At 36.9% G+C, this 14,363-nt stretch overlaps 1 protein-coding gene across 2 annotated transcripts in view; it reads left to right on the plus strand.

The window, feature by feature from the left end:
* Positions 1-14,363, plus strand: part of DPY19L3 (dpy-19 like C-mannosyltransferase 3) — a 73,844-nt gene that overhangs the window by 24,062 nt on the left and 35,419 nt on the right. Inside the window, exons 4-10 of one of the 2 annotated variants that reach the window (XM_027079292.1) lie at positions 1,754-1,844; positions 5,934-6,022; positions 6,949-6,976; positions 8,274-8,395; positions 9,146-9,291; positions 11,254-11,377; positions 11,922-12,056. In XM_027079292.1, coding sequence (XP_026935093.1) covers positions 1,754-1,844; positions 5,934-6,022; positions 6,949-6,976; positions 8,274-8,395; positions 9,146-9,291; positions 11,254-11,377; positions 11,922-12,056 — 735 coding nt within the window. The remainder of the gene's footprint in view (positions 1-1,753; positions 1,845-5,933; positions 6,023-6,948; positions 6,977-8,273; positions 8,396-9,145; positions 9,292-11,253; positions 11,378-11,921; positions 12,057-14,363) is intronic. The other variant, XM_027079293.1, reaches the window with a different exon arrangement.

The raw sequence follows: 14,363 nt of genomic DNA on the forward strand, positions 1-14,363 counted from the left end.
AAAAAAAAAAAAAAAAAAAAAATTGTTTTCTGTGAAAGGAAGCTCATTATATAAGAAGGTTTGCTACCCTGTGCCTTCTGCTTTTTTAAAAAAGAGTTAATGATGAAACATAATTGTTTTAATATCAGTAAGTGGATGTTTATACTCTTTGATAGTTGAGTATTCAATGCTCTATTCGTGAATTAATTTATAATACTTTTTTAAAGGGTAGGAGAAATATTTCTTTAAATATCTTTTTTTTTTTTTTTTTTTTTTGTTTTTTTGGGTCTTTTTTTTAGACGCACGGGTTTTTGGTTAGCCCACGGCATGTGGGATCTTCGTTCCCCCACCAGGGATCGAACCTTCATCCCCTGCATTGCAAGGAGGATTCTTAACCACTGGACCACCAGGGAAGTCCCTCTTTAAATATCTTAAGGGCAGATCTGAAGATAAATAGCATGAGTGGTTCTTTTAATGAAATGTTTATTACTATTTGAAAAATAATTGGAGGTAGGGGAAAACAAAGATGTGCTAAAAGAAGTTTATCCACTAGAAAGTAAGATATTCAGTGTTTATCATCCTCCACCAGTAAAGTTGGGTTTGTGGAATATGGATCCGCTGTATAGGAAAAAACATAGATGGTATTACATTTTAGACAGTGTGTTGCAGAACCTGGTTTTTTCAACACTGGTGTAAAAGAATCTATAATGACATAGGTTATAATTTTTTTTTTTTTTTTTTTTTTTGCGGTACGCGGGCCTCTCACTTTTGCGGCCTCTCGCGCCGTGGAGCACCGGCTCCGGACGCACAGGCCCAGCGGCCGGCTCACGGGCCCAGCCGCTCCGCGGCATGTGGGATCCTCCCGGACCGGGGCACGAACCCCCGTCCCCTGCATCGGCAGGCGGACCCCCAACCACTGCGCCACCAGGGAAGCCCCGGGTATAATTTTTTGTTCATTTATACTGTTATATATATATGAAATATAGAATCTAAGAGTATTAATAGGATTATTCCAGAAAGTCTTCCCCATTCTTGTTAGCAGTTGCCTCCATATTTTATATTACTGATTTAAATCTTAAATTTCATAAAAGCACCTTACAACCAAATTGACTAATAGCTACTACTTTAAATTTTCAGTTCTTCTAAAATTGAATATTTATATAAAAGCAGTTTAATATTTCTTGTATCCATTTTCCTACATGAACATCTTTCCACCAAGGTTACACTTGTCAAAGTAAAATTCACATGTAAAAGGTCTGCCCCATTTTACTAAGAATACCTTGTATTCTTAGAATAAAAAGAAAATTATTAATCTTACATAATATTGTTAGCTTTTAGGCAGGTGTCTAATGCAGTTATAGTTCTTTTTATTTGAGAGACTTTTTTCTACTGTCCCTATTTTGTTTTTCACTAATATTACATAAGAATGGTGGTACTTTTAAGGTTTTAATTTGTGTGAAATTAAAAACGTTAACTCTGAAACATTAACTTAAATGGAACTAGTTTTCTCCATTAAAAATGGTTTGTTATAGGAAATTTTAAACATCCACAAAAATAGCGAGAATAGTGAAATAAACCCCTATAATATACACCCAGCTTCAATAATTATCAGCCTTTTATTTTTATTTGCCAAGATTTCTTAAGACTGTTGTCAGAGGTTTTTGTTTTTGTGTTTTTCTTTTAAGTTGTAGTTCTGTATCCTGTTTCTACAGTGACAATAGATATTTAAACAAAACTAGGTCATGTAAACCCAGTAGACCTAACTTTATTTCAGGAAGTGGAGCGAGAAATCTCATTCAGAACAGAATGTGGACTGTATTACTCCTACTACAAGCAGATGCTGCAGGCTCCAACCCTCATGCAAGGTAATCACAACTAATAGTTTTATTTGGGGTCTACTGCATTCTTTTCAATATTTCTGCTAAAATATACTTTTGCACTAATGCATTCTAAATGCTTTATAGATCTTGTGTAGTTTTTCCTTGAACTTGTATAGTTTTTTTCCTTTTTAACATAATCAATCCATGAAAATGTTTTGCTTTGGAAGAAGTTACGTAATATTTTATGTAGTTCTCCTCTCCTTGCTTCTCAGCTCTACTCTATCCCTAATTATCTGTTCACAGTTTCTTGGTTTTGCTGTTAATTATTTTCATGGTCATTTTGGAAAAGGTCTTTGTATGTGAAAGGAGTATTGTCTGAAAACAGGAGACGTTTTGGTAGTACAAATGAGAATTACAGTTGTCTTTTTTGTCCCCAGTGCCCCCATTCATTCCTTTATTTTGCAGTTACCATTTTCCCACGTTTTCTGTGTTTCTAAGTGGTTTAGAGCACATACTCTTTACCTTTACTCCATTTAATGGAACCCTCCAAAAGGGTCTCTCCTACTCAATATATGCGTTATGTGCTTCATATGGGTGCATATAACAGAGAATTGCCTTTTTCTAGGCTTTGTTTGGAATCAGATATATTTTTGGTAAGAATTCTTCATGGGCGATGTTTTGTACTCTAATTTTATCACGATAGGAGACATGAAATTTTGGTTGCCTTTCTTTTAGTGCCATAAAAGTTAATCAGTTTATTCCTGTGTGGATAGTTGCATTCACACATAATAAGGTTAATTACTCACCAGCCTTGCACTTAGTGGTTTTAGCAGCCATTGATGACTATTGCCTCTGTCCATTATTTCAATAGAGTTACAGAAGTGACTCTCATTCCTCCTGCATTTATTAGCTGGAACTCTGTTAGATAGAAAACCTTTTTCTCATCAGCTATTTGATTACCCCGAGCTACAGTTTATCAAAAAAGGCAGGATAAGTGTTGATTTTTCCCCCATACAGTTGATCCTCATTATTCATGGATTCTATATTTGCAAATTCACCTACTCTCTGAAACATATTTGTAACCCCAGAATCAATAGTCCTGGTGCTTTCACCGTCATTCACGGGCATGTGCACAGCAGTGAAAATTTTTAGTTGCTTCATTTGTGTGTTCCCAGCTGAGGTCAAATAAGGTGATGCAGTGCTTTCGTGTTTCAGCTCAGACTACAGAGTCCTTTTCACAATCTGTTTAGTGCCATGTGTTTTTTGCATTTTTGTGGTTTTCGTTGGTGATTTTCCTGTTTAAAGTGGCCCACAAGCATAGTGCTGCAGTGCTGTCTAGTTTTCCTAAGTGCGAGAAGGCTATGGTGAAGGCATACAGAGAAAATAACGTGTGTTAGATGAGCTTTGTTCAGGTGTGAGTTAGAGTGCTGTCGGCCATGAGTTAAATGTTAATGAAACAACAATATATACTAAAGGTGTCTTTAGACAAAAACTCATATAAATCAAGGTCATGTGTTGATCAGTTGATGAAAATGCATGACCAGAAGCTTGTAGGAAAGTAACCCTGTATTTCCTCCTCATTCAGTATTGCTAATACAGTTTTCATTGCAATTTTATAGAACATAACTGTGGTGAGTAATGAGAATCAGCTGTACTTACAAGTTCTCAAAATTATGAGTTGCTTCTCTAGCATTCCCCAAAGCAGGGGTTCTTATTGAAGGGCAGTTGTGTCCCTGGGGGACATCTGGAATGTCCAGAGATGGTTTTGATTGTTACACTTTACAGGGGAGAGGGTGAGTGTGCTACTGGAATTTAGTGAGTAGAGGGCAGAGATGCTGCTAAACATCCTGTGGTGCTCAGGACAGTCCCCCCAACAAAGAAGTATCAGGACCAAAATGTCAAAATACTGGTAGTGTTGAAGTTGAAAACCTCTGCTCTAAAGGTGAATAATGAGTATTTTCTTTCTAATCACTATGAACTCAGTGGTTGATCTGTTTCAATTCATTTAGTTATTTGTTAAGATTATTCTTTTAGAAACTTTCAAACGTATAAAAAGGTAGAGAAAATCCTCTAATGGATTTGCACTCAAGTATCACTCAATTACAGTGGTTACCAGTTTATGACCAATCTTGTTTCCTCTCTACCCCCATCCTCAACCTGGATAATTTTGGAGTAACTCCAAGACATCATATTGCTTCATCTGTAAATATATCAGTATAATTTTCTAAAGAATGGCAATTCTCTTTTTTTTTTTTTTTTTTGCGGCACACGGGCCTCTCACTGCTGTGGCCTCTCTCGTTGCGGAGCACAGGCTCCGGACGCGCAGGCTCAGCGGCCATGGCTTACGGGCCCAGCCGCTCCTCAGCATGCGGGATCCTCCCGGACTGGGGCATGAACCCGTGTCCCCTGCATCGGCAGGCGGACTCTCAACCACTGCGCCACCAGGGAAGCCCATCCCTTTTATAAACATAACCAAGTTGTCATTATCACAATTAAGAAATTACTTAATATCAAATATCTACTCAATATTCTCGTTTTCCTCTTGTCTTACAGATTTTTAATGTAGTTTTGAAATCCAGATAAAGCTCATACATTGCAGTCTTTCGCTATGTCTTTGTTTCTTTTAAGCTATGGATTTCTCACCATCTTTTTTTTCTTGTAATTCTTCACTGGAAACACTGATTGCTTTGTCTGAGTTTTCCACTTTCTGGATTTTGGTGGAGCCCCAATGGTGCCATTCAGTGTTTCTCTGTTGTCTGAATTTCCTCTTAATTGGCAGTTAGATCTAGAGGCTTGCTCAGATTTAGGTTCTGCTTTTTAGCAAGAATACTTCCTAGATGGTGTTGTCCACTTCCACATCAGGGGGTGCATAATGTGCAGCTCATTCTTTTGGAGTTTAGACTGGGCCATCCACTATTAAGTTCTTAGTTAGCCTTTCACCTAGGTTTATCACCATTGATGATCATTACTTAAATCTGTTCATTACATAAGGACTATAGCGTGGTGATATTCTGATTCTGTAATTCCTTCCATCATTATCAGATGGACTTCCTCTCTAAATAAAAACGTTTTCTCTTCAACTATTTGGCAACCCAGAATGTCAGTTCCTAAAGGAAAGGTGGGATAAGTATTGATCCTTTCCCTTTGTTTTAGAATGGGTTACCTCTCTAGCATCCCCTAAAGGTTTGCTTTTTAAATATTATCATAAACACATGGATTTCTAACATATTTCATGCATTTCAATCTTTTGCATTATTCTTCTTAAAACAAGTTGTCCAGTCTTTGGCCAGTGGGATGCCCTTCAAATCAGCTGCTGTCTTTTTTTTTTTTTTTTTTTTTGGCTGCATTGGGTTTTTCGTTGCTGTGCGGGCTTTCTCTAGTTGTGGCAAGCTGGGGCTACTCTTCATTGTGGTGCACAGGCTTCTCATTGCAGTGGCTTGTCTCGTTGCGGGGCACGGGTTCTAGGCATGCAGGCTTCAGTAGTTGTGGCACACAGGCTCAGTAGTTGTGGCTTGTGGGCTCTAGAGCACAGGCTCAGTAGTTGTGGCACCTGGGCTTAGTTGCTCTGCGGCATGTGGGATCTTCCCGGACCAGGGCTTGAACCCTTTTCCTCTGCATTGGCAGGTGGATTCTTAACCACCAACTGCTGTCTTTTTGACATGACTCCAGTAGCCTTTGAAAACTCCTTTGGCATGACAAGATGTTTCAAGCCCATTTTGTGTATTTCCTACCCGTGACCTAGAATCAGCTGTTTCTCCAAGGAGCCCCAGTTCTCTTTAGTGGCTATTTAGAGACCACAGTCTGGGTACTAGAGGCACTTATTGCTACTAGTTTGGTCCTTATTTCCAGACCTTTAGTGAGCAGAGTAGGAAATGTGATTTTTTTTTCCTAAAAGAAAATATGAATAGAGCTATTTTTAGTTCAAAATTAGGATAACAAGGTTTTTACTTTTTTGACTTTATATTTGTATCTTGTTTTCTTTAAGTTGAAAATTTTGGCTTCTATGACATTATCACTTATTTGTTTTATGCTGCTATGTAGAATACTTTCAGTGTAGCAATGATAATATTGCTACTAACAGTATGATTGCCTGAAAACAGTTCAAGCTGTCTTTGTAATTCTTCTTGTCCTTAGGATGTAGCCTACTAGGAATTTACAGTCATATTCCTCTATTCCCAAGAACACTGGAAAGAGTTTTTTTATGTGACCAAGCTACCAACTCAGTAGGTTTCTTTGTTTTATCTTGCTTTTGGTTTTCAGTGATTGCTTTGTTTAAAAATTTTATATATTTTTTATACTTATTAAAAAAAATGTTTACATGGTTCCAAAGTCAAAACTATAAAACAGGGAGCATTCAGGGAAGTCCACCTCCATCCCCGTCACCTCCACCCTGTTTCTTTCCTCACTCTTTAGGTAACTATTTGTATTAGTTTTTGGTTTATTCTTCTACCGTTAGTATTTTCAATATAAGCAAATACTTTATATATTCATATTTTCCCTTTTATTACAGAAAAAACCCTGCTTACTGTATACACTGTCCTCTATTTTGCTTTTTTCACTTGACTGAAATCTTGATCACTCTATAGTAGGGTATCATGATATTCCTTATTTATTTACTTACTTATTTTCTTGCAGTTGCATAGTACTCCTTGGTGTGGGTAACCATAACTTTATTCAGGTAGCCTTCTTGTCTTTGTCTACTCGGGCTGCCATAACAAACTAACATTGACTGGGTGGCTTAAAAAAACAGAAATTTATTTTCTCACAGTTCCAAAGGCTGGAAGTCTAAGATCAGGGTACCAGCACAGCTGGGTTCTGGTGAGGACTCTCTTGGCTTGTTGCTGGCCACCTCTCTTTGCATCCTCACATGGAAGACAGAGACAGAAAGCAAGCTCTCCAGTGTCTCTTCTGATAAGAGCACTAATCCCATTATGAGGGTCCCCCTCTTATAACCTTTGTCTCTACCTAATTACCTCCCAAAGGCTCATCTTCAATACCATCACATTGGAGGGGGACGGCCTTAGGGCTTCAACGTAGGGGGCCATATAAAGTCTCAGTCCATAACACTCCTGTATTAGTCTAGTAGGACTGCTGTAACAAAATAACACCGAGTGGGTAGCTTAAACAGTACAAATTTATTTTCTTTCAGTTCTGGAGGCCAGAAGTCTACGATCAAGGTACTGTCGGGGTTGGTTTCTGGTGAAGCCTCTTTCTGGCTTGTAGATGGCCACCTTCTTGCCATGTCCTTACAAGGCCTTTCCGCTGTGTGTGTGCATAGAGGGAGGGAGAGAGCCCTCTCTTGTTGGTTCCTCTTCTTATAAGGACACCAAGTCCTATCTGATTAAGGCCCCACCCTATGACCTCACTTAACCTTTTTACCTCCTTGTAGACCCTATCCAAATACAGACACATTGGGGTTAGGGCTTCAACATAGGAATTTGGGGGGACACATTTCATTCCAAAACACCTCCTGTTGATGGACTTTGGCATTGTTTCTGATCTTTTGCTTTTACAGATGGCACTGCAGGAATGACCTTGTACCTGTGTCATTTTGTCTTTTTGCCAGTCTGTCTTTGGAATCTGTTCCTAGACATGGGCTTCCTGGATCAAAGAGTAAATGCACATGTAATTTTGCTAGGTGTTGCCAAATTGTCTTCCATAGGGATTATACCATTTTGCATTCCCAACCACAGTGTATGAAAGAGCCTTACAGCCTCACTAACAGAGTATATTGTCAAACTTCTTGATTTTTTCCAAGCTGCTAGGTGAGAAACGATATCTTAGTGTAGTTTTAATTTGCTATTCTAGTAGGAGTGAGGTTGAGCATCTTTTCAGATGTGTAAGGACTGTGTGCATGTTTTCTTCTGTGAACTGTTCATACCTTCTGTTAATTAGTTGGCTTGGTTACAGTAGCAAATGACCTCAATATAACAATGGAATTCTATAACAACAGATTTATTTCTCACTCTCATTATCCAGCCCCTATGTGGAACATACTGTTACCACTGCAGAGGGAAAGGGCAAGATTGCTGGTGGAAGCATGCATTGTCTCTTAAAGATTCTGCTCAGATGTGACCTGTGTCACATCCACTCACCTGCCATTGGTCAGAGCAAGTCAAATGGCCAAACCCATCCCTGGGGGTGGGAGGGAGGCTTCATATACTCTCCCAAAGGAGGTACTACAGGTCTCATGGCAGGAAGGCAGAGCAGGGAAATATAATATCCTCTTGCCCAAATTTCTGTAGAAGAATCATACGGTTCTTCTATTACATCACAGAAGTTATAATTTACCTATGTTTGTGTAAACATTTAAATAATGTCCATCTATTATATGGTATGCTTTTCATGGATAGGACTATTATATCCACAACACCTAGCACATTCTCTGGCATATACTAAAGAATCTATGAATAGTTTAGAATGAATAATTTAATTATAATTATCTTTTACTGAATTTTCAAATATCAATCTTAGGTTTTCATGGCTTAATATATGATAACAAAACCGAATCTATGAGGACAATTAACCTCCTTCAACGAATGAATATTTACCAAGAGGTTTTTCTCAGTATTTTATATAGAGTCCTACCCATACAGGTATGTTGTGTTCTGTGACATTGAATTTAATATTAGATGAAAGTCAAAGTCTGACATTTTAAGTTGAATGTTTCACATATGTTTTTCTGATCTTCAACTGGCTTGGTATAAAAACAGTAGTATCCTAATTTTCTCCACACATATTGTGAATTTTGCTTTTTATTTATATTTTATAAGATATTTTTACATATAGATGCTTCCAGGCTTAAAGTATGCAGTCTAGAAGCTGATAAATATTTTCATTTGGAAACATGTGATCACTCCTCATTTATCTTTGAAATAAAAAAACAACAACCTGGAGAGTTAGCAAATCACAGTGACCACTTCTCATGTGAATAAGGTAATACTGGATGAAGTTAGCTGTAAAACTCGTCTAAAGAATGAAACTAGGGACTTCCCTGGTGGTCCAGTGGTGAGGACTCCGCGCTCCCAATGCAGGGGGCCTGGGTTTGATCCCTGGTCAGGGTACTAGATCCCACGTGCCGCAACTAAGACCCAGGGCAGCCTAATAAATAAATAAATACTTAAAAAAAAAAAAATGAAGCCAGAATCCTCAAGGACTTCCTTTTCTGCTTTTGTATTGAGAAGAAAGGCTGCTAGCACACTTTTACACAGGAAGGAGTGATGTACGCTTATTTCTTGGAATTAATACCAAGCTTCTGAATATTAAATTTCCACTGTCATATTTTGTAAATGGCATGAGAAGGAGTAGGGCTTCTTTAACAGACGTTTTTTATCATTCCCTTACAGAAATATATAGAGCCAGTTTATTTTTATATTTACACCTTATTTGGACTCCAAGCAATTTATGTCACAGCTCTTTACATAACCAGCTGGCTCCTGAGTGGTACGTGGCTGTCAGGACTCTTAGCAGCTTTCTGGTATGTCACAAATAGGTGAGTTGGAATCAGTATTCCCTTCTCCTTTTCTAAGGTATAAGTTAAAATGAAGTCACTTCATTTCCAGTTTAAAGAAGGTTGTTCTGCCACATTTTGTTGGAGTATTTTCTCTTTGGGTTACCTAGTGGAGGTTTTCTTATTTAGTAAGGTAGAAAGTCCTACTTTTATATGTACATCTACAGCTGAGGAACAAAACACTGAATTGTAAGTCAAGAGAATCATCTATAATAATCCCAATTCTATTACCAACTTGCTGTGTGATCAGTATTTCTCCAGCCACAAATCTCATCTCTTAAAAGGTTTATTAATATCTTTATTATCAACCTCAGTAAGATTGTATGCAGCTCATAATTAGCAAAGTATAAAGCACTGTACAAGTGTAAGGAAGTTCTTACATTATTTAATTAATATCTATTAATTTCCAAACCCTGGAGCATTATGAAATAGCATTTTTAAAAAACATATTCGAGATAAATCGAATTATTGCCTTACCTATTAAAAGCAACACCAATAGTCAGTAGCAGTCTTAAAACTTGAACATGAATTCTGATGTTGATTTTATGTTGTAATCCTCAACAAATTACTTTTTATTATAACCTTACTGAGTGCTTACTATATGCCAAGCACTTTACATCATACTTTATATGTATGATTTTAACAAACCTGTAGAGTGGGTACTATTATTATTACTATTTTGTTTTATTTTATTTTGTGTGTGTGTGTGTGTGTGTGGTATGCGGGCCTCTCACTGTTGTGGCCTCTCCCGTTGCGGAGCACAGGCTCCGGACGCGCAGACTCAGCGGCCATGGCTCACGGGCCCAGCCGCTCCGCGGCATGTGGGATTCTCCCAGACCTGGGCACGAACCCGTGTCCCCTGCATCGGCAGGCAGACTCTCAACCACTTGCCGCCACCAGGGAAGCCCATTATTACTATTTTAGAAGTGAGGTAATTGAAGCTTAAAAGGTTGTTTTATACATATACATTATATGTATAAATATATAAAAAGGTTATGTGTGCATATGTATATATACATGAGAATATTTATATAGGCATATATATTTATATATAGATAAAGGCGCACACACACACACACACACACACACACACACACACACGTGCACACATGGAGCTAAGTCTTGGTCAGAATTCAAACGCAGAGTGTGAGACCACTATGTTATGCTGCCTCTTAACATTTTATTTATTTTTTATTTATTTATTTATTTTTTGCGGTACGCGGGCCTCTCACTGTTGTGGCCTCTCCCGTTGCAGAGCACAGGCTCTGGACGCACAGGCTCAGCGGCCATGGCTCACGGGCCCAGCCGCTCCGCGGCATGTGGGATCTTCCCGGACCGGGGCACGAACCCACGTCCGCTGCATCGGCAGGCGGACTCTCAACCACTGTGCCACCAGGGAAGTCCGCTCTTAACATTTTAATCTAACATATTATTCCTGCTAAGAGTAAATGAAAGTCTGTAATTCAGCTATACTTCAACAAAAAATAAATTTTAAAAAAGAATAAATTAAAGTCAAATTTATTGTTTCTATTAAAAGTAAATAAAGACATTTATTGGATTCCTAGTATGTATAGGGATCGTTCTTGGTACTAGGTGTACAAAGTTGAAAACTTAACTACACTTGCCCTCTGGGGGTTCACATTTTAGGGGAGTCAAGGAGCTTTTAAAAGTTTATTAATCAATGACAAAATTAAGACTCAAGTATAAAGCACTACCAGTTCTACCCCAGTTCTACCACTGCATACCTGTGGACAGGTTAGTTAAATTTTCTCAATGCCAGTTTTATGTTGCAGGCATGATGATGATGATGATAAAGGCAAATTATTGAGAACCAAGAACCAAAATCTAAACATACTTAACATAATATGTCTTTCACTTTAGGAAATCTTTGAGGTAATGATAGTAAAAATTACTACTTTGGTCCTTTGTGTTTTCCTTGTGCAGAATAGATACCACAAGGGTTGAGTTTACCATCCCACTGAGAGAGAATTGGGCGCTGCCATTCTTTGCAATTCAGATAGCAGCAATTACATATTTCCTGAGACCAAACTTACAGCCCCTTTCTCAAGTAAGTTTTTATAATACTTTGTATATATTTTTAGTTCTCCAATTTTATCTTAGAAGCTTCAGAAAATGTGATGTTCATCGTGTCCAAGTGCATGTTAATAGTTCTTATTCCATGACCAATTTTTTAACTTGAGTTAAATTAAGTTTTCTTTTTCTAAACCTGTTGCTACTTTGCAAAGAAAATGTTTTCATTTTTGATGTTAAAAATGTACTCTGCATTATCTGCCCTTAAACAGTTATGGCAAACCCACACAAAATTTCTGCAGAACTGTCAGAATTTTTAAGCCATTGCTCTTGAGATGTGATTTGGTGCATTATTGCCTCCATGATAATATGGAGTACACATACCATATGTGAATATTTATATGCAGAGTGTCACGTTAGGCTATTTAGAACTTAAATAACAAATGCAAGAGTTTTCAGAGCAACAGTGCATAGTTTTTCTGTTTGGTTTATAGAGATATTGGCTGCTCTTGAGAACACTTGTCTGAGAGGCTTTTTATTACTAGAGACATGTAAATTATACAAAGATTTTCTTTTTACAGAGGCTGACACTTCTTGCCATTTTCATATCAACTTTTCTCTTTAGTCTAACATGGCAATTTAATCAATTTATGATGCTGATGCAAGCATTAGTGCTGTTCATACTGGACTCCTTGGACATGCTGCCAGCAGTGAAGGTAAGGTTTGCTCTCTTTTCTCAGTTGAGATGGTTGTTGTTTAATGTTTTATATGATAGAATGAGCTCAAAATATGCACATGCTTAATGATAAAGTTGAAGCTGCTTCTTAGCTATAATGTAAATATGCTGTAGTCAGTTGAAGCTGAGTAATTTATGCAGCCTAGTTTGATCATCTTAATTTTTATTCTGCTTATTTTACATTAAAAGATGGATTTATTTCGGGACTTCCCTGGCAGGCCAGTGGTTAAGACTCCACACTTCCACTGCACGGGGCACAGGTTCGATCCGTGGTCGGGGAACAAAGATCCCACATGTGGCGTGACCTTAAAAAAAAGATGGATTTATTTGGAGCACAAATGTCTAAATCAGTTGTCCTTTATAGAGTTGACTTAAATTTTAAAATATAAGATAGCTATTTTAAAATGTATTACTGTGTATTGTCCCACCTTTTTTCCCCCAAGGAAATCAATGGGTGTATAACAGCTTTTCTGTGGTACTTTGTAAAATTTTCATAGTAACATTTACCAGTACGGGATGTGAATCCCTATTGATTGGTCAGAGGTCACATATGAAATAAGGAAATTATAAAGGAAACCATTGTTTGTCTCCCAGTGTGTGCTGCTGTCATTTAACTGTATGGTTTTTGTCATGTGCAGAAATATGTTTTAATGTGTTGTATATGTTTTTAAGTTGCTCATAGTTACTATTCCAAAGTAACAGTAACTTAAATATTTTCCAAGTATAAAATATTATCACCAGGTCTAAGGCAGCAATATAATCTAATAGAGAAGAGTTGTACTCACATATTCCATGTCAAAAGAGATGCAACAATCTTTGGAAACTGACTGAATCTGAAATAGGAAACATTAAAGTCAACCAACACACATATATTATCTATCTACTGAGTCATAATAATAGGATAGGCACTATAGAAAATTCCAACCTGTATAAGACATTGTCCCATCCACAGGGAGTTTGCCATCTAGCTTGGGAAATAAAGATGTCTATACAATTAGAGGGATGTCTGTATATCTATAGATGTCAATTTGTAGTAACAGTAAGTGCCAGAAGTCTAGAAGAGGAGACTTCTTTTTCGGCTAGAAAGGTTTCACAGAAATGAGATTCTAGAGGTGGACCAAAAATGAGGAGACTAGAATTTGGATGGAGTTTGAGAGGGGAAGATATGAAGGTAAAATACAGTAAAGAAAGCAGGTGGATAAATGGGAAAAGCATGTGAAAAAGAATGGATACTTCTATGGGTATAGCTGAATCACTTTTCTGTATACCTGTAACTAACACATCATTAATCAGCTATACTCCAATATAAAATAAAAATTAAAAAATTAAAACTATTTTTAATTAAAAAAAGAAAGCAGGTGGATAAGCCAAAGTTAAAATGTGTATATATGTGTGTGGGTGTATAATATATGTATGTGTGTGTATATATATATGGTATTAGATAATGATAATAGAGCCCACATGCCTCTAAAAGCTGCATGTACAAATGAAGCTGAGTCTGTTGCTGTCTGTTTATATTTGCTTTCCTGTTTTGTAAACTCTTTATGCTTTGTTCATGGAGACTTGCAAGCTAAGGGGAAGAGGTGCCTAGATACCTTTGTATTTCTTCTTGTCATACACTCTTAGGCCAGTTTGTCTCTTCATATCTGATATCACTTTTCCCCCCTTTCTAACAAGTATGTTCAAAAGAACATTGTACATTTTAACATAAAAAATAAATTAATTAATAAATGAAAGAAGAAATAAATAAAAATAAATAAATAATATTGAGCCATTTTGAAAATACATATATAAAACTTTTTTCCTAGTGTATAATTTTTCTGTAGTGTATTTTCACAGTAGGTATCAAAAGCCTAAGAAAACACGTATGTCTTTTCACCAAATTTTGACCTCTTGAAATTTATCCTAAGGAAATAATCAAACATGTTCATTTTAGCTGGACTGTAATAAGAAAAGTCTGGAAATGACCTAAGTCAATAGCAATAGGGTATTGTTAAACAAACATGTCTTAACTATGTAACACAGTGTTAGTTATATATAACCATTAGTTTTCCTTCTCCCTTTTTTAAAAATAAAACATATGTATAGAGAGAGGAAAGTTTCCAGAAATATATGCATTAAAGTATTAGCAGTCAGCTATGTGATTGATGCTCTTATTTTCTTTTTGTTCTTTACATCTCTTGAATATTTCTGTAATGAACATCTGTTTCTTTTTCTTTTTTAAAAAATTGGAAAACAGAATAAAAGGTACTATTTTGGCACACACAAAAAACTAAAGAATAATACA

This window comes from Aethalodelphis obliquidens, unplaced genomic scaffold (assembly GCF_003676395.1).
Source record: "Aethalodelphis obliquidens isolate GAN/ISIS:26980383/991018 unplaced genomic scaffold, ASM367639v1 scaffold43, whole genome shotgun sequence".
In the NCBI taxonomy this organism is placed as follows: domain Eukaryota; kingdom Metazoa; phylum Chordata; class Mammalia; order Artiodactyla; family Delphinidae; genus Aethalodelphis; species Aethalodelphis obliquidens.